The sequence below is a fragment of the Aethalodelphis obliquidens genome, unplaced genomic scaffold (genome assembly GCF_003676395.1).
Source record: "Aethalodelphis obliquidens isolate GAN/ISIS:26980383/991018 unplaced genomic scaffold, ASM367639v1 scaffold14, whole genome shotgun sequence".
Classification (NCBI taxonomy): Eukaryota; Metazoa; Chordata; class Mammalia; order Artiodactyla; family Delphinidae; genus Aethalodelphis; species Aethalodelphis obliquidens.
The window spans coordinates 4,042,812-4,070,286 of record NW_020837958.1 but is presented as its reverse complement, the minus strand read 5'-3'; the positions used below and the strand labels follow the sequence as shown (position 1 = coordinate 4,070,286).

Below are 27,475 nucleotides of genomic sequence, written 5' to 3'. Positions count from 1 at the left end.
GTTTATAACTGTGTCAACATATCTTCCCTTCCCATAAAAATGATGATAGTGGCAACAAGATACATCCTAAAGATTAGTGACCGGCTGGGTCTTATATTACCAACTCCTTCTAGGTGGTTACTGATCCCCAGGAAATGCCTGCCTCTCAACTGTGATTGTTTAATTAACATTGCTGGGGCTTACGCTACCCAGCAGCAAACACAGAGCCCTGTGTGTTGATTTTAATCACTGCCACTGTTGGGACACTGTAAAAGTAGAAGTCAATTATCTTTAAAGAAAATCCATTCCACTAGGTTTAACCGAGAAAGTTCTCAACATATTTAATGGTTTTAGAAAAGCTTTCTTTTACCTTTCGATTCCTGAAAAGAACAAAGTTTCCATTTTAAGAGGAAACCTGGCAAAAGCATTTAGTTGGTGATTTGATCCGAGTGGATCCTTCGGGTTCAGTCTCTCAAAGAAAATCATAAACCTCCTCAGCCAAAAGTCACAAAAAGGAAAAACAACATCTTCAGGGAAGACACTCACTTGCAGACCCACAATCATCTGTTCCCCAGCATCTGTGCATCGCCCTGCAAAGGATCCCTACCAGGAAGCCATGAGCTGGCAATACCTCGGCAATGCTTCAACTGAGGAAAACGGAGATAATCTTTGGTGCAAACAAAGTTTCTGACAGGGACTCCTGGTGCTCATTAACAGGACAGGTAGAAAACCTGTGTCACTAACTAATGCCAAAAACCAATGCTGAATCTTGAGAGCAAGACTGGGTCTGTAGCCACTAGCTATTGTCCAAGGAAGGAAACCTGCCCGAGAACTCTTCTATGACCCTGGTCCTCCGAAGATGACACTTCCTTTGTTGTTTCTGGAACCGTAACTCAGGATGTGCATACGGTATGCTTTTGCTCTTTGGAGAGGGGTAGACCTAATTATTAAGTACTAAGAAGCTTCAAGTTCAAGGGATTTTACCTGAAGACGATCCTAAAGACAAGCTCTGTAATTCACAAAAGAACTGGGATGTGCACAAAATGTAACTCTTGGTTTCCCTCCTCAAACCTGCTCATCTTCCAGTAAATGGCAGCTTTATCCTTTCAGTTGTTTAGGCCAAAACCTTTGGCTATTCTCTTTTTCTCACATCCCCTTATCTAATTCTGCTGGCTCTTCAAAATATATGCAGACCCCATCAGTTTTTTCCATCTCTACTTCCGCCATTCAATCGGGCCAAGTCATCGTGAGCTCTTCCCAGGATGAGTGCAACAGCCTCCTAACTGGTCTTCCTGCTCCCATCCTATCCTCCCCACAGTCTCTTCTCCGTTGTCAGACACAGTGATCACTCTAAAATCCAAGCCAATTTTGCAAACGCCTTAAAAATAATAAATGCACAGGACAGATCATATCTTGGGTCACAAATCAAGCCTTGGTAAATTCAAGAAAATTGAAATCGTATCAAGTATCTTTTCCGACCACAACGCTATGAGATTAGAAATCAATTACAGGGAAAAAGCTGTAAAAAACACAAACACATGGAGGCTAAACAACACACTACTAAATAACCAAGAGATCACTGAAGAAATCAAAGAGAAATCAAAAAATACCTAGAAACAAATGACAATGAAAACACGATGACCCAAAACCTATGCGATGCAGCAAAAGCAGTTCTCAGAGGGAGGCTTATAGCAATACAATCCTACCTCAAGAAACATCTCAAATAAACAACCTAACTTTACACGTAAAGCAATTAAGAGAAAGAAGAACAAAAAACCCCCAAAGTTAGCAGAAGGAAAGAAATCATAAAGATCAGCTCAGAAATAAATGAAAAGAAATGAAGAAAACAATAGCAGAGATCAATAAAAGTAAAAGCTGGTTCTTTGAGAAGATAAACAAAATTGATAAACCTTTAGCCAGACTCATCAAGAAAAAAAAGGAGAAGACTCAAATCAACACAATTAGAAATGAAAAAGGAGACGGCACAACTGACACTGCAGAAATACAAAGAATCATGAGAGATTAATACAAGGAACTCTATGCCAATAAAATGGACAACCTGGAAGAAATGGACAAATCCTTAGAAAAGTACAACGTTCTGAGACTGAACCAGGAAGAAATAGAAAATATAAACAGACCAATCACCAGCAGAGAAATTGAAACTGGGATTAAAAATCTTCCAACAGACAAAAGCCCAGGACCAGATGGCTTCACAGGCGAATTCTATCAAACATTTAGAGAAGAGCTAACACCTATCCTTCGCAAACTCTTCCAAAATATAGCAGAGGGAGGAACACTCCCAAACTCATTCTATGAGGCCACCATCACCCTGATACTAAAACCAGACAATGATGTCACAAACAAAGAAAACTACAGGCCAGTATCAGTGTTGAACACAGATACAAAAATCCTCAACAAAATACTAGCAAACAGAATCCAACAGCACATTAAGAGGATCATACACCATGATCAAGGGGGGTTTATCCCAGGGATGCAAGGATTCTTCAATATACGCAAATCAATCAATGTGATACAACATATTAACAAATTGAAGGGTAAAAACCATATGATCATCTCAATAGATGCAGAAAAAGCTTTCGACAAAATTCAACACCCATTTATGATAAAAACCCTCCAGAAAGTAGGCATAGAGGGAACTTACATCAACATAATAAAGGCCATATATGACAAACCCACAGCCAACATCATTCTCAGTGGTGAAAAACTGAAACCATTTCCATTAAGCTCAGGAAAAAGACAAGCTTGCCCACTCTCACCACTACTATTCAACACAGTTTTGGAAGTTTTAGCCACAGCAATCAGAGAAGAAGAAGAAATGGAATGCAAATTGGAAAAAAAAGAAGTAAAACTGTCACTGTTTGCAGATGACATGACACTATGCACCGAGAATCCTAAAGATGCTACCAGAAAACTACTAGAGCTAATCAATGAATTTGGTAAAGGAGCAGGATACAAAATTAATGCACAGAAATCTCTTGCATTCCTATACACTAATGATGAAAAATCTGAAAGAGAAATTAAGGAAAGTCTCCCATTTACCACTGCTACAAAAAGAATAAAATACCTAAGAATAAACCTACCTAAGGAGACAAAGGACCTGTATGCAGAAAACTATGAGACACTGATGAAAGAACTTAAAGATAATACAAACAGATGGAGAGATATACCATGTTGTTGGACTGGAAGAATCAACATTGTGGAAATGACTATACTACCCAAAGCAACCTACAGATTCAATTCAATCTCTATCAAACTACCAATGGCATTTTTCACAGAATTAGAACAAAAAATTTCACAATTTGTATGGAAACACAAAAGACCCTGAATAGCCAAAGCAATCTTGAGAAAGAAAAACAGAGCTGGAGGAATCAGGCTCCCGGACTTCAGACTATACTACAAAGCTACAGTAAACAAGACAGTATGGTACTGGCACCAAAAAAGAAATGCAGATCAGTGGAACAGGATAGAAAGCCCAGAGATAAACCCAGGCACATATGGTCACTTTCTCTTTGATAAAGGAGGCAAGAATATACAATGGAGAAAAGACAGCCTCTTCAATAAGTGGTGCTGGGAAAACTGGACAGCTACATGTAAAAGAATGAAATTAGAACACTCCCTAACACCATACACAAAAATAAACTCCAAATGGATTAAAGACCTAAATGTAAGGCCAGACACTATAAAACTTTTAGAGGAAAACATAGGCAGAACACTCTATGACATAAATCGCAACAAGATCGTTTTTGACCCACCTCCTAGAGAAAGGGAAATAAAAACAAACAAAAGAAAAACAAATGGGACCTAATGAAACTTAAAAGCTTTTGCACAGCAAAGGAAACCATAAACAAGATGAAAAGACAACCCTCAGAATGGGAGAAAATATTTGCAAATGAAGCAAATGACAAAGGATTAAACTCCACAATATACAAGCAGCTCGTGCAGCTCAATATCAAAAAAACAAACAACCCAATCCAAAAATGGGCAGAAGACCTAAACAGACATTTCTCCAAAGAAGATATACAGATTGCCAACAAACACATGAAAGGATACTCAACATCACTAATCATTAGAGAAATGCAAATGAAAACTACAACGAGGTATCACCTCACACCGGTCAGAATGGCCATCATCAAAAAGTCTACAAACAATAAATGCTGGAGAGGGTGTGGAGAAAAGGGAACCCTCTTGCACTGTTGGTGGGAATGTAAATTGATACAGCCACTATGGAGAACAGTATGGAGGTTCTTTAAAAAACTAAAAAGAGGGGCTTCCCTGGTGGCGCAGTGGCTGAGAATCTGCCTGCTAATGCAGGGGACACAGGTTCGAGCCCTGGTCTGGGAGGATCCCACATGCCGTGGAGCAACTAGGCCCGTGAGCCACAACTACTGAGCCTGCGAGTCTGGAGCCTGTGCTCTGCAACGAGAGAGGCCGCGATAGTGAGAGGCCCGCGGACCACGATGAAGAGTGGCCCCCACTTGCCACAACTAGAGAAAGCCCTCACACAGAAATGAAGACGCAACACAGCAAAAATAAATATTAATTAATTAATAAACTCCTACCCCCAACATCTTCTTTAAAAAAAAAACTAAAACGAGAACTACCATACGACCCCACAATCCCACTACTGGGCATATACCCTGAGAAAACCGTAATTCAAAAAGAGTCATGTACCACAATGTTCACTGCAGCACTGTTTACAATAGCAAGGACATGGAAGCGACCTAAGTATCGATCGACAGATGAATGGATAAAGATGTGGCACAAATATACAATGGAGTATTACTCAGCCATAAAAAGAAACGAAGTTGAGTTATTTGTAGTGAGGTGGATGGACATAGAGTCTGTCATACAGAGTGAAGTAAGTCAGAAAGAGAAAAACAAATACCGTGTGCTAACACATATATATGGAATCTAAAAAAAAAAAAAGGCTCTGAAGAATCTAGGGGCAGGACAGGAATAAAGATGTAGACGTAGAGAGTGGACTAGAGGACACGGGGTGGGGGAAGGGTAAGCTGGGACGAAGTGAGAGCGTGTCATGGACATATATACACTACCAAATGTAAAATAAATAGCTAGTGGGAAGCAGCTGCATCTCACAGGGAGATCAGCTCGGTGCTTTGTGACCACCTAGAGGCGTGGGATAGGGAGGGTGGGAGGGAGACGCAAGAGGGAGGGGATATGGGGATATATGTATAAGTACAGCTGATTCACTTTGTTATACAGCAGAAACTAACACACCATTGTAAAGCTATTATACGCCGATAAAGATGTTAAAAAAAAAAATAAATGCAGGTAAGAACCTTCAAAGGCTGCTAAAACCACTAAGTTTGCTGGGGAACTGGATATTTTTATAGACTCGTCACTATCTTCACCTAAGGAAACAGGCATCTTTAGGATTAGAGATATCTGATTGAGTCTATCTTAAGAGATGAAAGCTAATATCACCAACAATGGGACAGATGGACAACATGTGCCTCTTGTGATGCACTGAGAATCAGTGCATCATCAGGTATTTGGTGCTCCTACAAAAATGCATACCCTGAATCTATTCTTGAGAAAACAATCAGATCATCCAAATGGAGGGACACTCTATACAGCAACTGGCCTATCTTTTAAAAAATGTCAGTGTCACGAAGGACAAAGACAGGCTGAGAAACTGTTCCAGAGTAAGGAGACTAAAGACAAAACACCATAAAAATTAATGTCAAGAGTGATCTTGGGTTGGATCCTGGAGCAGAAAAAACAAAGTGCCACTCAGGCATTTATTGAGATAATTGGAGAAATCTGAAGATGGGCTGTATACTATACAAATAACGTTTTGTCATATTAAATTTCCTCAATTTCATAACTGCATTGTGGCTACGTCAGAGACTGTCTTTGTTTTTAGGAGATATACACGGAAGTATTTTGGGTGAAGATTCATGATGTCTTCAACTTCTTAACTAGATCAGCAAAACAAGCGTGTGGTGGTGGGAAGTAGCATATGTGGCGAAATTGTAACAATCGGTGAATCTAGGAGGAGGGTATATATTCCTTCCTTGTGGTGTTGTTGCAACTTTTCTGTAGGTTTGGAAATTTTCAAAATAAAAAGTGAAAAGTAACGTCACTCCTCTACTTAAAACTCTGGAGCATCTCCCATCTCACTCAGAGTAAAAGCTACAAGACCCTGCGAGACGGGCCCTGCCCTCTGAGGTCCTGCTCCTGCCTGCCCACCAAGCCCTTCTTCTCTACGCCATATACACTTCCTCCAACGAGCAGGGCTTCTGCACTGCTGTTCCCTCTGCGTGGAATGCTCTTCCCCGCCCCAGATACTCCAACATACTCCATTCCCACCAGAGAGGCTGTCTCTTACCACTCTTCATAAAACAGCAACCTCCTGCTGTAACTCCTTATGCCCCTGATTCTGTGTCAAGTTTTTTTTCACAGCACTTATCATGACCTGACATTTAAATGTTCATTTGCTTATCACCTGCCTCTGGCCGTGCAATACGAGCTCCCTGAGGGCAAGGAGCTGGTTCTGTTCCCTGTTCTGTCCCCAGTCTCAACAACAGTGCATGCTCAGCAGGGCAGTGCTCAGTATTTGTTGAGTGAATTCACCGCTTTGTAAGCGCTCATTTAAAAAGAGGGCACTAGTTTGCACTCCTGCAGCCTCTGGGGGAAGGGCTACTAAGCATCTGATGCTTTTTTCAGGAGCCTGTTTCTGACCAATTCTGATGAATAAAGTTGCTTTTCGGAAAAGTTGTCTTGAATTTTACTTGAAGCAGGAAACACGGACTGCTAGGCGAATGTACACCTTTGTTCATTATCCCCACCTCCCCAAACTGACGACAGACACCTGCACACCTCTCAGTTATACGACCTGACTTCCCCACCCCATCCCCCTTCCTGAGAACTCCTTCACCGCAGATAAATTCCAGACTTTGAAAACCCTGACTGAGCCTCCTAATGTGGTCTTTAATATGATTCTCAAGGACATGGCAGGACCTGGGACCCCAGCAGAAAGCTGCCTTACGTGGCACACAGTGTCCTGTAGGGATTACTGCTGTTCCAGGGTTAGTCAAGGAGATGCAGCTGGTAAGGAGACAACATATGATAACGGTTTCCCCGATTTAAGCTCTGAGAAAGAGAGTGAGCTTTTCCCAAGTTACTTACGTCTGTGGAGGTGGGGCTGGGCAGGGACACAGGCTGAACAGGTGCAGGGAAAGTGAATGTGGTCTCTGTCTTTTCATTTTCAGGGGAGTCAGGATGACTGGATGGGGGGGATGTTGGGGTTAGGGCTCCAAACCCCAGCACTGCATTGTATTTTGGAGGACGACCTACAGACCGAGAAAAGGGAACAAAAGGGAAAAAAGGGGGAGGGAAAGAAAGGGGGAAAAATGATCTTACATACCTTTGGCCAGTGTTCCTCATTGGCTAGCATGGAAAAGGAAGTGAGGTAGCAGAGAGAAGGTTAATACAACAGTCCCAAAGAGAGGAAAAGAAGCAAAGATTTAAATGTCATTCGAAACAAATGCATGAGTGTCGAAGGGAGGATAAGAGAGCCTCAGAGAATGACAGGAGATACTGGGTTATGTTAAAGGTCTTCGCCTTGGGCAGATTATAGAGACGTTCCTCAACTATGACAATTTGAGATTTCTAACAGGAGAACAAGATATCAAAGCCCAACAGGAGCCAAGGCCAGGGAGAAGAATTTATTTTCTTTTTCCATATCTTTTACATATTGTCTCCTAAGGTTTTTCTGCAATCGTTATTCTTATAATAATATTAGTGATTCTCAGTTCCCACAAACAGACTGGCTGAGGATCTCTGCTTTTCCTCTTCTCTCCTGCCCACATTTTGGTTACTTCATTGCTTGTGAGGGTAGAGAAAGGCAAAGGGAGGAGGCAAAATTCAAGTTAACTATTCTTACCCCTTCTGGCAGAGCTAGGAAGACATATGTTCTGGGAGTAGCTGGAACCTAAGAGCTAAAAAGACCTTCTGGGCTTAACAGCGAATTTAAGTAAGTCTGGACTCAGATACCCTTCCCAGTTGATCAAAAATCATCTCCCTGCTTTCCATCACAAACATTCCAGTGAACTACATGTCTTAGAACTGGGGTGTTCCAAAGTCTCAGGAAAAGCCCTGTCATCAGCAACAGCTACCAGAAAGAGCTGATTTGAGCAGAAGCATTTTGAATCAAACCTCATGGCTACAGAGAATCTACAAGTGGGCCCTAATGCGTATGGGAAGTCCAGGTCAACCACTCTTGCCTTATGATATATCTAAGTCAGGGTCCTTGTCTTCTAAGGGCCAAAGGTCATAGCTTCTAAGCTGTAAGTGATCAAAAGTGTACGCCCAGCACACCATAGGCAAAAAAAGAGCCGGAGAGGTACACAACTGCCTACGAGCACTGGTGGATGGTACGTGGGATCATGACTTTGCCAACAGTTATAATTTATATTGGAATTATGCACAGGAGTCATGATTCTGTCAGATATTACACAAACATTACCCATCTGTGTTAAACCGGCACTGTGTGCAGTACAAAGACAGATCGTACTGGTTTGCCTTTTCTAGGGTATTTAGTGCTGCTAGAAGGGTAAGTGGAAGATAAATGCTCTTTGTTTACCCACAGAAGGCACGTCCTAGGCATTGTGAATGCAGGCTTTCATCCTCTGACCTTGGCAAGAGATGCCAAGGTCTTTCTGGCTCATTTAACCCCTATCCTCCCAGCAGATGCTGTCCACTAGCAGGTCAATTAACTGTGGCTTCTGGCTGGGGGCTCCTTTCTGAGGACTGTGTCAGAGGTCACTAAAACAACCCCAAACAAAATAAAACAACAAAAGATAACCCATGACACTGGTTACTGTGGCCCAGGAATCAATATGAAACAGTGACTTAGGGATACCCATCTAAATATGTTTTGGCTTCTTGAAGGAGGGGCTGATGAAACACTAGCGTGGGTGTGCTATCTCTCTGAGGGGAAGAGACGGTAACCACTGTACCACCGGTACAGTGCTAGCCCTCCCTAAGGCAGACAGAGGGTCGGGATGACCTCCTAAGCTTCCAATGGCTCTGAGATTGCTGTGCATACACAAAAATTAGCATGCTACTCTGCTCACTCTGCAACCTTTCTAGCCTGGAACTGTAATTCAAGGACACATTATCACGTGGAGAAAAGGACCTTGGGATGTATTACTGACATCAAAGAACCATTTCAGAGCCTTGTTTATAAGCTCAAACTCTGAGCTATTAAGACCTGTTTCGACCTGCATGGTGAAGGCAGCTGCTGACCTGAGAGTGAGGTGGAATGCCCGCCCTGGAAGGTCTGAAACTGGGGGACGGAGCTCTTTAGGAATTTCTGCTTTGGGAAGCCTGTTTCGACAGTGATGTTTTCTTCTTTAGTTGCAGGTGCTCTCTTCTCATAGATTCAAAATTCTCAGTGTGGCTACCTCTCTCCTTCCTGCAAAGTCTGCAGCTCACAGAAGCTTAAGAGTCGTGCTCTGTCCTCACTGGCATCAGGACAACTTAGACACTACTAAGAACACCTTGGCAACACCAGTGCTCTGTTGTGCTCAATGATGCTAAAATGCTCCCTTTTACAGGGTGTTCTGTTCATTGTGCTATTCGTCAACAGCCTGAGAGGCCTGGGGCAGAAATCCTGCAATGAGCCATTCCCCTCAGCCAGCTTTGCCCGAATCCCAGGAAGGGGAGCTTTTGATTCAGTCTACAGAACTCTCATAAGAGATCTCACTCTCTTTTCCCCCCATTCTCAGAGAACAACAACAAAACTATATTCAAGGGATATAGGAGTTAGGCTCTAGGACAAAGGGAGGAGGGAGGGGAAAGAAACACAACACAGAAAGCAAAAGCAACAGCAAGGGAGAGATACAAAAAAGGTACTCACCTCTCTTCCGGGTCCCAGGATGCATTGTACTGTTCAGGTACGTGACTGCGCTCTTCTTACGCTTTCGGGATTGAAGAAAGAAAGGTGACTGGTTGAATAGCATGGTTACTACTAATCCCGGTACAAGCCAAAGACCAAGCACAGCATGCCCGTCAACATGCCAACTAGTTAGTGCTAGTCACCCAAAGGTCTCAGTGATAACTGGATTTATCGTATGTACTTGGCTCTGAAAGAATATTCCAGAGAGGTACGTCTCTGCTTCAGAAGAAAGTTGTGTTCAGATGACAGGATGAGTTAAATTTTTAAGGTAGGTTTGTATCTACTTAAACTTCAGGAAAAAACTAAGGGGGAAACAGCAAATAATAAAGATGAAATAATGTCCTCAGCCAGAGAAAAAGCCATCATTTTACAGAGCTGGCCAAGCACAATCAGGGTACTGCTCGTAAGCAGCTTTTCAGACGGGAGGTGCTGAGCAAGTCCTAAATAAAACTGGAGACGTGAGGGAATGGCCAAGTGCCGGCCAGGAATACCTCTGGCTCAAAGACCGCGCCACTGTACACTGGATTTGCTGTCGTTCTTCTTTTTCGTTCTTGCCGCTTGCTTTGGATTTCTTGGGAAAGCAAAAGGTCTGGATTAGAAGAAAGGTATGAAGGACCCCCCCCAACGTAACCTCATCGTTTACTTATTGGGTTTCCCATGACAAGTTAGAAACGAGAGTAAGTCTCTCGGTTTCACTGCAGCCTCAGCGAAGGGAAGCCCGCTGCTGGGAGCAAACATGAAGGACCATCCACTCTCACCTCTTGGAAAGCAAGGCCCTGCTGTCCTACAGTGTGGCTCTCTGTGATTGAGAGCTTAACAGTAGACAACACTTGTAAAAGTTTCCTGATTTATTTTTAGATCACTGTAATATAGGTGTGGATGATCTTTACCCACAGACCTAGATTGAGTAATCATAGTTCACCATTCTTGAATTAAATCACTAGAACAGGTATAGCTTTGCAACTATTCTTAAGATTGCAATAATCTAGAGTGACTGAAAAATACAGACAAAGACTTGTCAGAGGGGCATTTGCTACTTTATGCTGCCAGGGAAAAAAAAAGTTTCTCTAAGTGAACGGAAGTCACCTTAATGCAGGCAACTAGGGAGCTTCCCCAGCACAGTAGTGTGGATAAATGATGATAGGAAGGAGAGGGGCTGAACATTACATAGAAGGAAGGTAAGTTTACTCCAAAAAAAGAGTCCATACTGGTTGAATCATACTCTGCTTGTGTTCCAATTTTCAGTTCTAACAATAAATCAAACAACATTTTCAAGAACAAAGCCCTGGGCCAGAAGCAAGGTAGCGCCATGAATATCTTCTCTTACCTTCTAGATGGTCATGTGTTACCAACCCCAGAGACACCATGAAGGCAAGTTTCTGTGCCAGAGAAACAAAAGAAGAATATACTTCAGTGTGGGTTCTCGCAAAGTCAGCTGCATGTTCCTACTTAGACTCCTGGGGAAAGCCAGCCCAATGGCTGGTGGGTGAAAGGAAGCCGGGTTCAGGTGAACAAGGAGTGGGCACCCTCCACTCTCAGCAGCTATGGAACCGCTCTGGAAGCTTTCTGATCTTACAGGGATCAAAAGAGAAGGACTGGGGCCTATATCTTCCACTCTCTCAATGGCAGAAATCAGTATCTTGAATGACCTAAGTTTTTTCCAGAAAAATTCTCAAGGAGGGAAGAGGACTTCACAATGAAGAAACACACAGAGGGTTACAAACAGCCTCCCACACAACAAGCTCCAAATTCTAAGTACTTCATTTGTCACACCAGGTCAGGGGTTCTTATATTTTTGCTACCACTGATTGGACAATAACTCAAAGCTAAGTGAGTTTTAGGAATGACAGCAGGTGGTTCTGCTTAACACTATGATTTTTCAATCAACCATGGACCTACAAATTATAGAGTGCTTTCTCTCTGACCACCACTCTCAGGGCTCCATCAGAAGCCAGACTGCTCAGAACACTGTACTCCAAAGCTGGAACGTTAGATGCTTAAAAATGGAGAGAGCAACAGATTGATTACTATTTTGCTCTTTGGTTGCATGTGGTCTGGAAAGTACGCCTTTATTTTCTGCTGTACCACTGCATGCAGCTGCTAAATATGCCAAATAACGTATCATCCATTTCTCTCGGTGATGAATAAGGAACATCGTTAGTTGTCAGGAGACATAATCCTGCAGAATTGTTCATACCACAATTTGGTCTTTGAAAATCCTGACATTTTACCCTCAACTTTAAACATCATGGTATTCTGGCCTGAAGTGATAGGTTCAAGCTATTCGAGGTACTGAGCGTTTTATACAGATAACCTTGAACAAGCCACTTGAGAACACAGACATGTCCTTTACTGGTATCCACAGAGTCCTGAAGAAATGTTTTAATTTTATTTCTTATTTCAGAAACTAGGGTGGGCACCTATCCTCCCGACAGCCAGAGTACTTCAGTAACGAAAAGCGTCTTGGACGTGCTGCCCATTTTCTACATTGCATACATTTTGCGGCTGCCAATTAACTACGTTCCTAATTTTCACTATTCCTTCAAAACTTAAGATTAGAAGGCTGTCTACCAACTGTTCTCTGTTAATAAAGCAGTGTGTGAACTGACATTCAGATGCACCTTCTTTTAATCAAGTAACAGCATCCTTCTTGGCCACTCACACCCAACTCATCTTTGCCAGTCTAGATCAAGCTCATAAAAGAATTATTAAATGGAAAAAAATCTCTTCTGTAGAACAGATTTTCAGTGATAAATAGAATAAAAAGCTGTCAAGAACTTTCACCTTATCTATGTATCACACACATGCCAATAACTAATTTATTCCCTTTATGGCAGTGATTCTGTCCAATTAGAAATATGTGTTATTTCACATGATGCTACTTGCTTGCCCACACTGTGCCACTGACATAAGATATCCTTAGTTTCTTGGTTTTTTTAAATAAATTTATTTATTTATTTTTGGCTGCACTGGGTCTTTGTTGCTGCGCGCGGGCTTTCTCTAGTTGCGGCGAGCGGGGGCTACTCTTTACTGCGGTGCACGGGCTTCTCATTGCGGTGGCTTCTCTTGTTGAGCAGCACGGGCTCTAGGTGAGCGGGCTTCAGTAGTTGTGGCACGTGGGTTCAGCAGTTGTGGCTCGCGGGCTCTAGAGCACAGGCTCAGTAGTTGTGGCACACAGGCTTAGTTGCTCCACGGCATCTGGGATCTTCCCGGACCAGGGCTTGAACCCGTGTCCCCTGCATTGGCAGGAGGATTCTTAACCATTGCGCCACCAGGGAAGTCCTCTTGTAGTTTCTTTTGATAAGGAAATTTTGCTAATTGCTGTTTTCCCCTCTCCAAGCCTAATACTTGTCATTAATTTTGCAGATTATAAGTTTCTCAGCAATATGCATGACTAGGACTTCTCTTAGGTTCAAGTTTTGGTCTCTTCTTTAAAGACAAATTAAAAATTAATTCATTTCATATCAGAAAGTATTATAATTTGTACTTGCTTTAAAAAAACCTCAACTGGCTTAATAAATCACTGCTTCAAAAAAATGACATGAAACTTTGATGGCTTTATGCCACTATTTGACATGGTTTCATTAAAAAGAATGCACTGAGGATTAGAAGGAAATGGATTGCTGGTCTAATAAAATCCAACTATCATATATTCATCATCATATTACCTGTCCACATTTTTCTTTTATAGCTGCTGTACAAAAGTATCAAACTAAAAAATCTCTTGCCTAAGGACATACAAATTCACATTCTATATTTGTACCACAGTTCTGTTTGCTATTTAAGTTTATAATTCTATCCTAAGTTGTAGTACAGATGCTAGTATTTTCATCCCTACTTTTATGCTTCAATGAACTACTTATGAGCTACTGATTCATCTGGGATTTGGGGATCTAATGCAATACAATAGTAATAACAAAAATGCACGTGTAACAACTGTAATCGATAACACAGACCTTAACTGAGTGAACTGGACATCTTTTAAACGTTGGCTGAGACAGACAAAACATAATGATCATTAGGAATGCAGTGGGATACCTGGGGCAATGGTCACGAATCACACAAGTCTAACGTGTGACATACGTATGAAAGGCCTGTTTGCCAGCTCACGAACACTCAAGACCACACTCTTAATCTGTCCCAGGCCAACCTGATTTGGCAATAACATTACTGAATAGTGAGAAAGCACAAGACAAGGATATCAAGTGATTCAGAGAGCAAGTGTCCCTCATGATGCCTGTGAATAAGTCGCATCACATAGACTGAGCCATGCCTTGGAGGGCTGGGCCTACCTGAGGGTTCTCCTCCCGTTTTGGTTTGGGTGCAGTAGGTGGAGTGACGGTGCGGCTCTCCGTTTGTTTCTCATCTGTTTCTGTGTGGGATTTAATTGTCTAGAAGAAGAAAATTAAATGAAACTTCAGAATTCACTTTTTTATTAAAAGAATAAAAGCAAACATAGTTTGACTGTTGCCAACAAGAAAGAAAAGAACATACTCAAATTGGAAACATATTAATAAAGGAGATAATACGGACTTCATTGTAGAAGGGGGAAAGTAAAATGGAAGGCCCCAGTTGAAATGATTAAATTGCATGACTAGAATAGCTATGAATCTATAAATACAACAGTCTATTTCAATGTACTTTAGGAGGCAGGGGTAGTTTCCCAGAAGTAAGTCCATTCTTGTTACATATGAATCTATAAATACAACAGTCTATTTCAATGTACTTTAGGAGGCAGGGGTAGTTTCCCAGAAGTAAGTCCATTCTTGTTACATATGGGTCAAGCTCTAGTTCATAGCATGCTTAGGATCTGAATGATGTCCAGAAAAATCTTAGATACACACTTTTCTATTTCAGAACAATTCTAATCACAATCTAAGAGAGGTTGCAGAACTATCCTTACTTGGGATATTTAAAACCTGCCTATATCATCCATTAGAGGAGAGATGCAGTTGCCAAGGAAAGGCCATCTTGTAAAAGGCTGCCATCCTGATTACGGCCAAGCTCATCTTCCAGATGCGTCCATTCAAACAAAAGAAACACCAGTAGCATTACCATCTTCAGACACAAGTGGCAGCTAGCAAACTAGCAGACTGGGTTTGCATTACTATTCTTATCTTGACCCAATGGCTAATTCATTTTATGAAACCCTCTGTAAATACTGAAATGATATTAGAACAGTGGATATAAAACTATAAACATAAACCTAATTTACATTTTCAAAATTAAAAACCATGCAGAAAAGGATTATAAGAGACTACTACAAACAACTATATGCCAATAAAATGGACAACCATGAAGAAATGGACAAATTCCTGGAAAAGTACAATTTTCCAAGACTGAACCAGGAAGAATTAGAAAATATAAACAAATCAATCACAAGTAATGAAATTGAAACCATAATTAAAAATCTTCCAACAAACAAAATCCAGGACCAGATGGCTTCACAGGTGATTTCTATGAAACATTAAGAGAAGAGCTAACACTGATCCTTCTCAAACTCTTCCCAAAAACTGCAGAGGGAGAAACACTCCCGAATTCATTCTACGAAGCCACCATCACCCTGATACCAAAACCAGAAAAAGATATCACAAAAAAAGAAAATTACAGACCAATATCACTGATGAACATAGATGCAAAAATCCTGAACACAATATTAGCAAACAGAATCCAACAGCACACTAGAAGGATCATACACCATGATCAAGTGCGATTTATCCCAGGGATGCAAGGATTCTTCAATATACGCAAATCAATCAATGTGATACACCACATTAACAAATTAAGGAATAAAAACCATATGATCATCTCAACAGATGCAGAAAAAGCTTCTGACAAAATTCAACACCCATTTATGATTAAAAAAACTCTGCAGAAAATGGGCATAGAGGAAAGCTACCTCAACATAATAAAGGCCATATACGACAAACCCACAGCAAGCATCAGACTCAATGGTGAAAAAGTGAATGCATTTCCACTAAGATCAGGAACAAGACAAGGATGTCTGATCACTCTCATCACTCTTATTCAACATAGTTTTGTAAGTCCTAGCCACAGCAATCAGAGAAGAAAAAGAAATAAAAGGAATACAAACTGGAAAAGAAGAAGTAAAACTGTCACTGTTTGCAGATGACATGATACTATACATAGAGAATCCTAAAGATGCCAAGAACTAATCAATGAATTTGGTAAGGTTGCAGGATACAAAATTAATGCACAGAAATCTCTGGCATTCCTATACACCAACAATGAAAAATCTGAAAGAGAAATTAAGGAAACACTCCCATTTACCACTGCAACAAAAAGAATAAAATACCTAGGAATAAACCTGCCTAAGGAGGTGAAAGACTTGTATTCACAAAACTATAAAACACTGATGAAAGAAATCAAAGATGACACAAATAGGTGGAGAAATATACCATGTTCTTGGATTGGAAGAATCAATATTGTGAAAATGTCTCTACTACCCAAAGCAATCTACAGATTCAATGCAATCCCTATCAAACTACCAAAAGCATTCTTCACTGAATTAAAACAAAAAATCTTACAATTCATATGGAAACACAAAAGACCCCAAATAGCCAAAGCAATCTTGAGACAGAAAAATGGAGCTGAAGGAATCAGGTGCCCCGACTTCAAACTATACCACAAAGCTACAGTAATCAAGACAGTATGGTACTGGCACAAAAACAGAAACATAGATCAATGGTACAGGATAGAATGCCCAGAGATAAGCCCATGCACATATGGGCACCTAATTGACGACAAAGGAGGCAAGAACATACAATGGAGAAAAGACAGCCTCTTCAATAAGTGATGTTGGGAAAACTGGACAGCTACACGTAGAAGAATGAAATTAGAACACTACCTAACACCATACACAAAAATAAACTCCAAATGGATTAAAGACTTATTTGTAAGACCAGACACTATAAAACTTTTAGAGGAAAACATAGGAAGAACACTCTTTGACATAAACCACAGCGAGATCTTTTTTGACCCACCTCCTAGAGTAACAGAAATAAAAACAAAAATAAACAAATGGGACTTAAAAGCTTTTGCACAGCAAAGGAAACCATAAACAAGACAAAAAGACAACCCTCAAAATGGGAGAAAATATTTTCAAATGGAATAACAGACAAAGGATTAATCTCCAAAATATACAAACAGCTCATGGAGCTCAATGTCAAAAAAACAAACAATCCAGTTAAAAAACGGGCAGAAGACCTAAATAGACATTTCACCAAGGAAGATGTACAGATGGCAAAGAGGCACATGAAAAGATGCTCAACATCACTAATTATTAGAGGAATGCAAATCAAAACTACAATGAGGTATCACCTCACGCTGTCAGAATGGCCATTAGCAAAAAAGCTAGAAACAATAAATGCTGGAAAGGGTGTGGTGAAAAGGGAATCCTCCTACACTGTTGGTAGGAATGAAAATTGATACAACCACTATAGAAAACAGTATGGAGGTTCCTTAAAAACTAAAAATAGAACTACCATATGACCCAGCAATCCCACTACTGGGAAACCATAATCCAAAAAGAAACATTCACCACAATGTTCACTGCAGCACTATTTACAATAGCCAGGACACGGAGCAACCTAAATGTCCATCAACAGATGAACAGATAAAGAAGATGTGGCACATGTATACAATGGAATATTACTCAGCCATAAAAAGAAACAAAATTGACATCTATAGTGAGGTGGATGGACCTAGAGTCTGTAATACAGAGTGAAGTAAGTCAGAAAGAGAAAAACAAATACCATATTTAACACATATATATGGAATCTAAAAAAAAAAAAAAAAAGGTACTGATGAACCTAGTTGCAAGGCAGAAATAAAGAGGCAGACATAGAGAATGCACCTGATGACATGGGGTGGGAGAGCGAAGCTGGGGTGAAGTGAGAGTAGCATCAACATGTATACACTACCGAATGTAAAACAGTTGGCTGGTGGGAAGCAGCAGCATAGCACAGGGAGATCGGCTTGGTGCTTTGCGATGACCTAGCGGGGGTGGGATAGGGAGGATGGGAGGGAGGCTCAAGAGGGAGGGGATATGGGGACATGTGTACGCATATGGCTGACTCACTTTGTTGTACAACAGAAACTAACAGGGTATTGTGAAGCAATTATACTCCAATAAAGATCTATTAAAAAAAAAACACAATGCAGATGCAAATGGTCTTTTTGTATGGCAACAAGTAATTAAATAAATGAGAGTGAAACTGTCTGATTATTGATGAGTAGGAGCCAAATGAAAGACTGGTTCTACAAACAGGATATCAAAATTCTCAGAAATCATTATGTTGTGAAATATTTTACTAGATCTGAAAAACTAACATAATCACTTTATTTTTTTCACTTTATTTCTTGGCCATGTCCATATTTTCCTTCTGCTTCTCATATTATTACTTTAGGAAAGTGTTAAGTATCTGTCTTATCAATACTGTGGCAACCACTGTCCTGGGGCATAAATGCTACCTTGTATTTTTTTTTTCTCATCAGGGTCCTATCTTATTTCCACCTCCAGACAATATAAGCTACTTGAGAGCAGGATTGTTCTACACGCTTTTGCACCCCTTTGTACCCAGCACAGGGCCTCACCGTAGAGCAGGTATGCTGTAAAGAGACGTTGATCTTCTGAGTGGGGAGTATGACCTACCAGAAGAATCACTTGCTTTCCTCTCTCTCTCACACACGCTTTTTTTATTAACCAAAAAGGACACATTTCTCCCATAAAACAAACCACCAAACACACCTACAAAGGAACACAATGGGAAAGTAGTTTATAGTGACATTTTTAAGGTCCTGGGTATCCAGGAAGCTTATTTCATAGCTCCGTGAATTGGAAGAACAGGAGTCTGACAGGGGAGGGAGAAGAGAAGGTCAACTATAAGGGTTTGCTGCTCCATGCCAAGGCTGTGTGATGTCCCTGGGGGTCTCTTACTTCCATCTCTAGGGCTGAATAAGCAGGCAGTGGTGATGCCTCCAGGGAAGATCAAACCAATTCCTCTTCACTAAAGAATTATCCAGGGTTCAAATTTTCTCTCACGCAGAAAAGTACAATTATCTCAAGGTTGGATAAAGAATACCAAAAGCACCCAAGAAAATAAAGATAAAGCAATTGCTGGTGGCGCATTGGTTAAGAATCCGCCTGCCAATGCAGGGGTCACAGGTTCAAGCCCTGGTCCAGGAAGATCCCACGTGCCGCAGAGCAACTAAGCCTGTGCGCCACAACTACTGAACCTGCGCTCTAGAGCCCGTGAGCCACAACTACAGAGTCCGCGTGCCACAACTTCTGAAGCCCGAGTTCCTAGAGCCCGTGCTCCACAACAAGAGAAGCCACCGCAATGAGAAGCCCGTGCACCACAACAAAGAGTAGCCCATGCTCGCCAAAACTAGAGAAAGCCTGCATGCAGCAACAAAGACCCAACACAGCCAAAAATAAAATAAATTAAAAAAAACAAAAAATGTATTAAAAATAAAGCAGAACTCCTTAAAGAAAAAAAAAAAGAGATAAAGCAATCGAAACAACGGGGAGGTGTCTTTCTCTCATGGACCTTCCGCTCCAGGGGAAGCCAGCTGCCATGCTGTGAACAGCACTATGGAGGGGCCTATGAGGTGAGGAACTGAACCTCCTGCCAACAGCCAGGGAGAAGTGAGGACTGCTGACAACCATGTGACTGAGTTTGGAAGTGAATTATCCAGCCCCAGTTGAGCCTTGAAATGACTGCAGTCCTGACCAACTAGTTTGAATGCAAATTTGTGAGGGACCTTGAGCCAGGACCACTGAGCTAAGATGCAACCTGATTCCTGACCTCAAAAATTGTGTGAGATAATAAATTTTTGTTGTTTTAAGCTGCTTAAAACAAACAAAAAACATTAGGGTTTGACATCACAGAAAACAGGGAGTTTTAGAATCAGTCCTTTCACTAAAGCAAACATTAAGCTGGCAGAAACTGACAGAATCAACTTTTTAAAACTCTGGAATCTAATAAAAAACTAAGAATAATCGGGGGGGGGCACTTACTGAAGAAAGAGGCTGCTAAATTTTATTAAGAAAGTAGTTTTCCTTACCTACCAACAAATCCATCCCTTAGTTCAACAGAGGCTGTGGAGATGGTAATCTGTGTTCCTGGTGTGGTTTGTGGAACCTCGTTTTCAACTTGTGGCTGTGTATTCTGACCTGTCTGGTAACCCCCTAAGGACTGGTGCAGGCTGACCCTTGTTTGCCCACCCAAGGCTGAAGCAGCTTTCCAGGTGCCATCTGATGAAAGCATCTAAAGACATATGTTACCTGTAGTTACCTGGTGCAAAGGATGGGAGGTGGAGTATGCAGCAGACAGACCCAAAGGTCTAGGAAGAAGGAGGCTGAGGAGGAAGATCCTTGGAGGAGTAAGGGCTTTGAAGGGCTATCACGTGTACTGGGGAACCCCAAGTGCACTGAGCATTCCCAGGGCTAGATGCATACTCAGAAAAAAGCTGAGAGAACCCTAAGCTTGTACCTCTGGCTGATCTTTGAGCTCTGTCCAAGAAAGAGGTGAAGTCTAAGACACAGTTACAGGTGGCCTGGCTTAGCATTGAAGGAATGCCCCCTGCTCAAAGCCAATCTGCAAAGACCAAGAAAGGATTTTCTGTTTTTATTTTAATTTACTTATTACTACCTTTTTCTTCTTTTTGGCTCCAGTTGTTTAAGTAAATCTAATAGAACAGAAATTTCAATAACCACACATGACAAGAAATAGTATTTGCAAAAATAGTTTGGAAAAGGCACTAAACAAACAACTGCAGCTCTCAACAATTAACAGCAGTAAACCCTGGGGTAGGAGGAGAACTGGGGTAGCAGTCAACTGCCTTAAATATGCTCAAAGAGCTAAAAGAAACCAGGAACAAAGAACTAAAAAAATTCCAGAAGAGGGCTTCCCTGGTGGCGCAGTGGTTGAGAGTCCGCCTGCTGATGCAGGGGACACGGGTTCGTGCCCTGGTCTGGGAAGATCCCACATGCCGCGGAGTGGCTGGGCCCGTGAGCCATGGCCACTGAGCCTGCGCGTCTGGAGCCTGTGCTCCGCAACGGGAGAGGCTACAACAGTGAGAGGCCCGCGTACCGGGAAAAAAAAAAACATCCAGAAGAACAATGTCTCACCAAAAAGAAAATGTTAATAAAGACATAGAAATTATTTAAAAGAACCAAATAGAAATCTAGAGCTGAAAAATATAATAGCTGAAATGATAAATTCATTAAGGGGTCAGGCAAAAGAAAGAATCAGTGAACCTGAAGACAGGATAACTGAAATTTCCAGTCTAAGGAGCAGACAGAAAAAAGAATGTAGAAAAAGTACAGAGCCTAAGAAACCTGTGAGACATTGTCAAGCATACCAACATATGCATTATAGACTCCCAGGGGGAAAGGACAGACAGAAAGAAGCAGAAATATTTGAAGAAATAACAGCTGTAAACTTCCCAAATTTGATGAAACATATGAATCTACAGGCATACCTCATTTTATTTATTTATCGCACTTCACTTTATTGCACTTTGCAGATACTGCATTTTTTACAAACCGAAAGTACGTGGCAACCCTGTCTCTGTGTCAAGTTTTGGTAATTCTCACAATATTTCAAACATTTTCATTATTATCATACTTGTCATGGTGATCTGTGATCAGTGATCTCACTGCAAAAAGATTATGTGATAAAGGTTCAGATGATGGTGAGCATTTTTTAGCAATAAAGTATTTTTAAATTAAGGTATATACATTGTTTTTTGACATAATGCTATTGCACACTCAGTAGACTACAGTATAGTGTAAACATAACTTGGATATGCACTGAGAAACCAGAAAATTCATGTGACTACCTTTACCTGCTTTATTGTGGTGGTGTGGAACTGAATCCACAATATCTCCAAGGTATGCCTGTACACATCCAAGAAGCTCAGTGACCTCCAAGTAGGATAAACTCAAAGACACTCATACTGAAACACAGTATAATCACACTGTCAAAAGCCAAAGAGAGAATCTTGAAAGCAGCAAAAGCAAAATGATGCATCACATGTAAGGGTCCTCAATAAGATTAACAGTCAATTTCTCATCAGAACCAGAGACCACAAGGCAGTGGGATGACACATTTAAAGTGCTGAGGGGGCTTCCCTGCCGGTCCAGTGGTTAAGACTCCACACTTCCACCGCAGGGGGCACAGGTTCCATCCCTGGTCAGGGAACTAAGATCCTGCATGCTGTGCAGCACAGCCAAAATAAATAAATACACAATTAAAGTTCTGACAGAAAAAAGACTATTAACCGAGAACTCCATTTCCTGCAAAAAGCAAAGGGAGTTCACTGCAAGTAGACCTGTCCTAAAAGAACTCCCTTTAGAGTTCTTCAGGTTAAATAAAAAGACCCTAGACAGTAACTTGAAGCCAAACAAGAAAAAAAAACTCCAATAAAGGTAACTACATAGGTTAATATAAAATCCAGTATTACTGTATCTTTGATTTGTAACTTTTCTTTTTGCTTCCTATATGATTTAAAAGAGAAATGAATGAAAAAATTATAAATATGTATTAGTGGCCACACAATATATAAAGATGCAATGTGAGACCGTAACAACATAAAAGGGGGCTGGCCAGAGCTGTATAGGAGCAGAGATTTTGTATACTACTGAAGCTAAGCTGGGATCAAATTAAATTACATTGTTAAAAATTTATGAATGTTATCTATAGTCCCCATGGTAACCATTAAGAAAATAACTAAAACATACAGAAAAGGAAATGAGGAGAGCATCAAAAAAGTACATACACTGGTGTAAAAAAAAAAACACACACACACACAAAAGATGGCAGTATTGGAGGAACTGGGGTCCAAAAAAGACATAAGACATGTAGAAAACAAAGAGCAAAATGGCATAAATCCTTGCCTATCAGTAATCACTTTAAATGTAACTGGATTAAACTCACCAATTAAACAACAGAGAGTGGCAGAATGGATTAAGGAAACAAGATCCGGGACTTCCCTGGTGGCACATTGGTTAAGAATCTGCCTGCCAATGTAGGGGACACGGGTTCGAGCCTTGGCCTGGGAAGATACCACGTGCTGCGGAGCAACTAAGCCTGTGCACCACAACTACTGAGCCTGCCCGCCTAGGGCCCATGCTCTGCAACAAGAGAAGCCACTGCAATGAGAAGCCTGCGCACTGCAATGAAGAGTAGCACCTCCTCATCACAACAAGAGAAAAGCCCACACACAGCAACAAAGATCCAACACAGTGAAAAAAATAAATAAATGTTAAAAACAAAAAACAAAAAAACACAAGATCCAACAATATGCTATCTACAAGAGATACATTTTAGAGCCAAAGACATAGAAAGGTATCCATCAAAGGATGGAAAAAGATACTGCACACAAATAGTAACCAAAAGAGTACAGAGATGGCTATGCTAATATCAGACAAAATTCACTGTAAGTCAAAAACCATTACAGGAGACAAAAAAGGTCATTATATATTGATAAAAGAGTCAATTTATCAAAAAGATATGACAATTTCAAATATATATGCACCAAACAACAGAGTCTCAAAATATATGATGCATATACTGACAGAATTGAGGGGAGAAATACACAGTTCTATAATAATAATTAAAGACTTTAATACCTCACTTTAAATAATGGAAAGCACACATAGAAAGAAGATCAATAAGGAAACAGAGGACTTAAACAACACTATAAACCAACTAGACCTAAGAGACATAAAGAACAGCCTACTCAACAACAACAGAATACACGTTCTTCTCAAGTACACATGAAACATTCTTCAGGATAGACCATATTTTAGGCCACAAAACAAATCCTAATAAATTTTAAAAGACTGAAGTCATATGAAGTATTTTTTCTGATGACAACAGAAAGAAGCTAGAAGTCAATATAAAGGAATACCAGAAAAATTTTAAGTATGTAGAAATTAAACAACATACTTTTATTTGGCTGTGCCGGGTCTTAGTTGTGGCATGCAGGATCTTTGTTGTGGCATGCGGGATCCTTTTTTCTTTAGTTGCGGCATTCGGGACCTTTAGCTGCAGCATGTGAACCTTTAGTTGCAGCATGTGGGATCTAGTTCCCCGACCAAGGATCGAACCCGGGCCCCCTGCACTGGGAGCGTGGAGTCTTAGCCACTGGCCCACCAGGGAAGTCCCTAAAAAACATACTTTTAAACAACCAGTGGAACAAAGAAGAAATCACTAGGGAAACTTTCTATCTCCCTGAAGAATGAAAATGAAAATAAACATACCAGAACTGATGAGATGCAGTGAAAGCACTGGTCAGAGGGAAATTTAAAGCTGTAATAGTCTGTACATAAAAAATAAGAAAGCATTCAAATCTAAATGCTTATAACCTAAATAACCTAAATTTACAGCTTAAGGAACTAGAAAAGAAGAACTAAACACAGAGCTAGCAGAAGGCAGGAAATAATAAAAATTAGAGCGGAGATAAATGAATTGGAGAATAGAAAAACGACAGAATTAATGAAACCAAAAGTTGATTCTTTGAAAAGATCAACAAAATTGAAAAATCTTTAATAAGACAGAATAAGGAAAAAAGAGAGAAGACACAAGTAACAAAAATCAGAAATAAAAGTGGGGACATTACTACCAATCTTATAGAAATAAAAAGGATTATAAGAGAATACACTGATCAACTGTACACCAACAGGTTGCCAAGGGGGACTGGATTGGGGAAGGGATGGAGTGAGAGGCTGGGGTTAGCAGATGTAAGCTTTTATGTATAGAATGGATAAACAACAAGGTCCTACTGTATAGCACAGAGAACTATATTCAATATCCTATGATAAACCATAATGGAAAAGAATATAAAAAGGAATGTATATATATGTATAACTGAAGCACTTTGCTGTACAGCAGTAATTAACACAATACTGTAAGTCAACTATACTTCAATTAAAAAAACAATCAGATAACATATGAAATGGATATCAGATGAAATGGATAAATTCTTATAAACATACAAATTACCAAACTGACTCAAGAAGAAATAGAAAATGTCAACAGACCTATAACAACTAAAGAGACTGAAACAGTAATCAAAATCCTCTCAAGGGCTTCCCTGGTGGCGCAGTGGTTGAGAGTCCGCCTGCCGATGCAGGGGACACAGGTTCGTGTCCCAGTCCGGGAAGATCCCACATGCCACGGAGCAGCTAGGTCCGTGAGCCATGGCCACTGAGCCTGCGCGTCCGGAGCCTGTGCTCTGCAACAGGAGAGGCCACCGACAGTGAGAGGCCCACGTACCGCAAAAAAAAAAAAAAAAAACCTCCCAAAAAAGAAAAGTCCAGGACCAGACAGCTTCTCTGGTGAATTCTACCAAACAGTTAAAGAATTAACACCAATCCTTCTCAAACTTTTCCAAAAAATAGAAGAGCAGAAAACACTTTCTAACTCATTCTATGAGGCCAGCATTATCCTGATACCAAAGCCAGACAAAGACACCACAATAATAGAAAATTACAGACCAATATCTGTCATGAATATAGATGCAAAAGTTCTCAATAAAATACTAGCAAACTGAATCCAACAGCATATTAAAAGGATGATACACAATGACAATGTGGAACTTATCCTAGGAATGGAAGATATTTTTAAAAAAATCAATGTAATATACCACGTTAATAAATGAAGGCAAAGAAAAACGATATGATCATCTCAGTTAATGCAGAAAGAGCATCTGTGAAAATCCAACACCCATTCATGATACGAACACTCAGAAAACTAGGAACAGAAGGGAATGTCCTCAACTTTATAAAGGGCATTTATGTGAAACTACAGCTAGCATCATACTCAATGGTGAAATACTGAAAGCTTTCCCTCTGAGATCAGGAACAAGAGATGTATGCCCACTTTCATCACTGCTATTCAACATTATAGTGGAAATTCTAGCCAGAGCAATTAGGCAAGAAAAAGAAATATAAGGCATCCAAATTGGAAAGGAACACATAAAACTATCTCTTTTTGCAGAGGACATGATCTTATATATACATAAAATCCTAAAGATTCCACAAAACAACTACTATAGCTAATAAATGAATTCAGGAAAATTGTGAGGTACAAGATCAACACAAAAACCAGCGGTATTTCTAATACATGGTAATTCATGATAGCAATGAACAATCCTAATAGGAAATTAAAAAAACAACTCAATTTACAATATCATCCAAAAGAATAAAATACATAGGAATAGGGACTTCCCTGGTGGTGCAGTGGTTAAGAATCCACCTGCCAATGCAGAAGACATGGGTTCGAGCCCTGGTCCAGGAAGATCCCACATGCCACACAGCAACTAAGCCTGTGTGCCACAACTACTGAGCCTGTGATCTAGAGCCTGTGAGCCACAACTACTGAGCCCATGTGCCACAACTACTGAAGCCCGCGTGCCTAAAGCCCATGCTCTGCAACAAGAGAAGCCACTACAATGAGAAGCCTGCACACCACAATGAAGAATAGCCCCCACTCGCCACAACTAGAGAAAGCCTGCACGCAGCAACAAAGACCCAACACAGCCAAAAATAAACAAATAAAAAATAAATAAATTTATTTAAAAAAACAAAAAGAAAACCTAGGAGTAAATTTAACCAAGGAGGTGAAAGACTTGTACACTGAAAAGTATAAAACACTGCTGAAGAAATAAAGAAAACCTAAGTAAATGGAAAGACATCATGTTCAAGGACTGGAACACAGAGTATTGCCCAGATGGCAATACTATGCAAAGCAATCTACAGATTCAAAAGAATTCCTATCAAAATTCCAACAGCCCCCTACCCCACCCTTTTTTTGCAGAAAGACTGGAAAAGCCAATTCTCAAGTTCATGTAGAGCTGTAAGGGTCCCTGAATAGCCAAAACAATATTGAAAAAGAAAAAAGTTGGAGGATTCATATTTCCCAATGTCAAAACTTACTACAAAACTATAGCAATTAAGACAGTGTGGTTGGTACTGGCATAAGGACAGACATATAGACCAACAGAATAGGACTGAGAGTCCAGAAATAAACCCATACATCCATGGCCAATAGATTTTCAATAATGATGCAATGATCATTCAAATGGGGACAGAATAGTTTCTTCAACAAATAGTGCTGGGAGAACTGGATATCCACCTGCAAAAGAATAAAGTTGGACCCTTGTTTCACCCTATATACAGAAATTAAGTCAAAATGGATTACTGACCTAAATATAAGAGCTAAAACCATACAACTCTTAGAAGAAAAATTAGGGATACATCTTCATGACCTTAGATGTGACAATGGATTCTTAGTTATGACACCAAAAGCACAAGCAACAAAAGAAAAAATTTAAAAACTTCTGTGCATCAAAGGACATTAGAAAGTGAAAAGACAACCTATACATTGAGAGAAAATGTTTTCAAGTTACATATCTGATAAGGATCCAGTATCCAGATTATATAAAGAACTCTTACAACTCAACAACAAAAACATGAACAACCCAGTTTAAAAACCGGCAAAGAACTCAGAGATTTCT

The 27,475-nt window shown here is 40.4% G+C and overlaps 1 protein-coding gene across 27 annotated transcripts in view; it reads right to left on the bottom strand.

The window, feature by feature from the left end:
• Nucleotides 1-27,475, bottom strand: part of PHF21A (PHD finger protein 21A) — a 194,100-nt gene that overhangs the window by 10,753 nt on the left and 155,872 nt on the right. For 22 of the 27 annotated variants that reach the window (XM_027114887.1, XM_027114886.1, XM_027114885.1 and 19 more), the window contains 5 exons: nucleotides 14,218-14,316; nucleotides 11,253-11,304; nucleotides 10,417-10,496; nucleotides 9,887-9,947; nucleotides 7,153-7,316 (listed from right to left, as the gene is read on the bottom strand). In XM_027114887.1, coding sequence (XP_026970688.1) covers nucleotides 7,153-7,316; nucleotides 9,887-9,947; nucleotides 10,417-10,496; nucleotides 11,253-11,304; nucleotides 14,218-14,316 — 456 coding nt within the window. Of the gene's footprint in view, nucleotides 1-7,152; nucleotides 7,317-7,390; nucleotides 7,414-9,886; nucleotides 9,948-10,416; nucleotides 10,497-11,252; nucleotides 11,305-14,217; nucleotides 14,317-27,475 lie in introns of all 27 variants that reach the window. The other 5 variants (XM_027114902.1, XM_027114900.1, XM_027114905.1 and 2 more) reach the window with 1 other exon arrangement.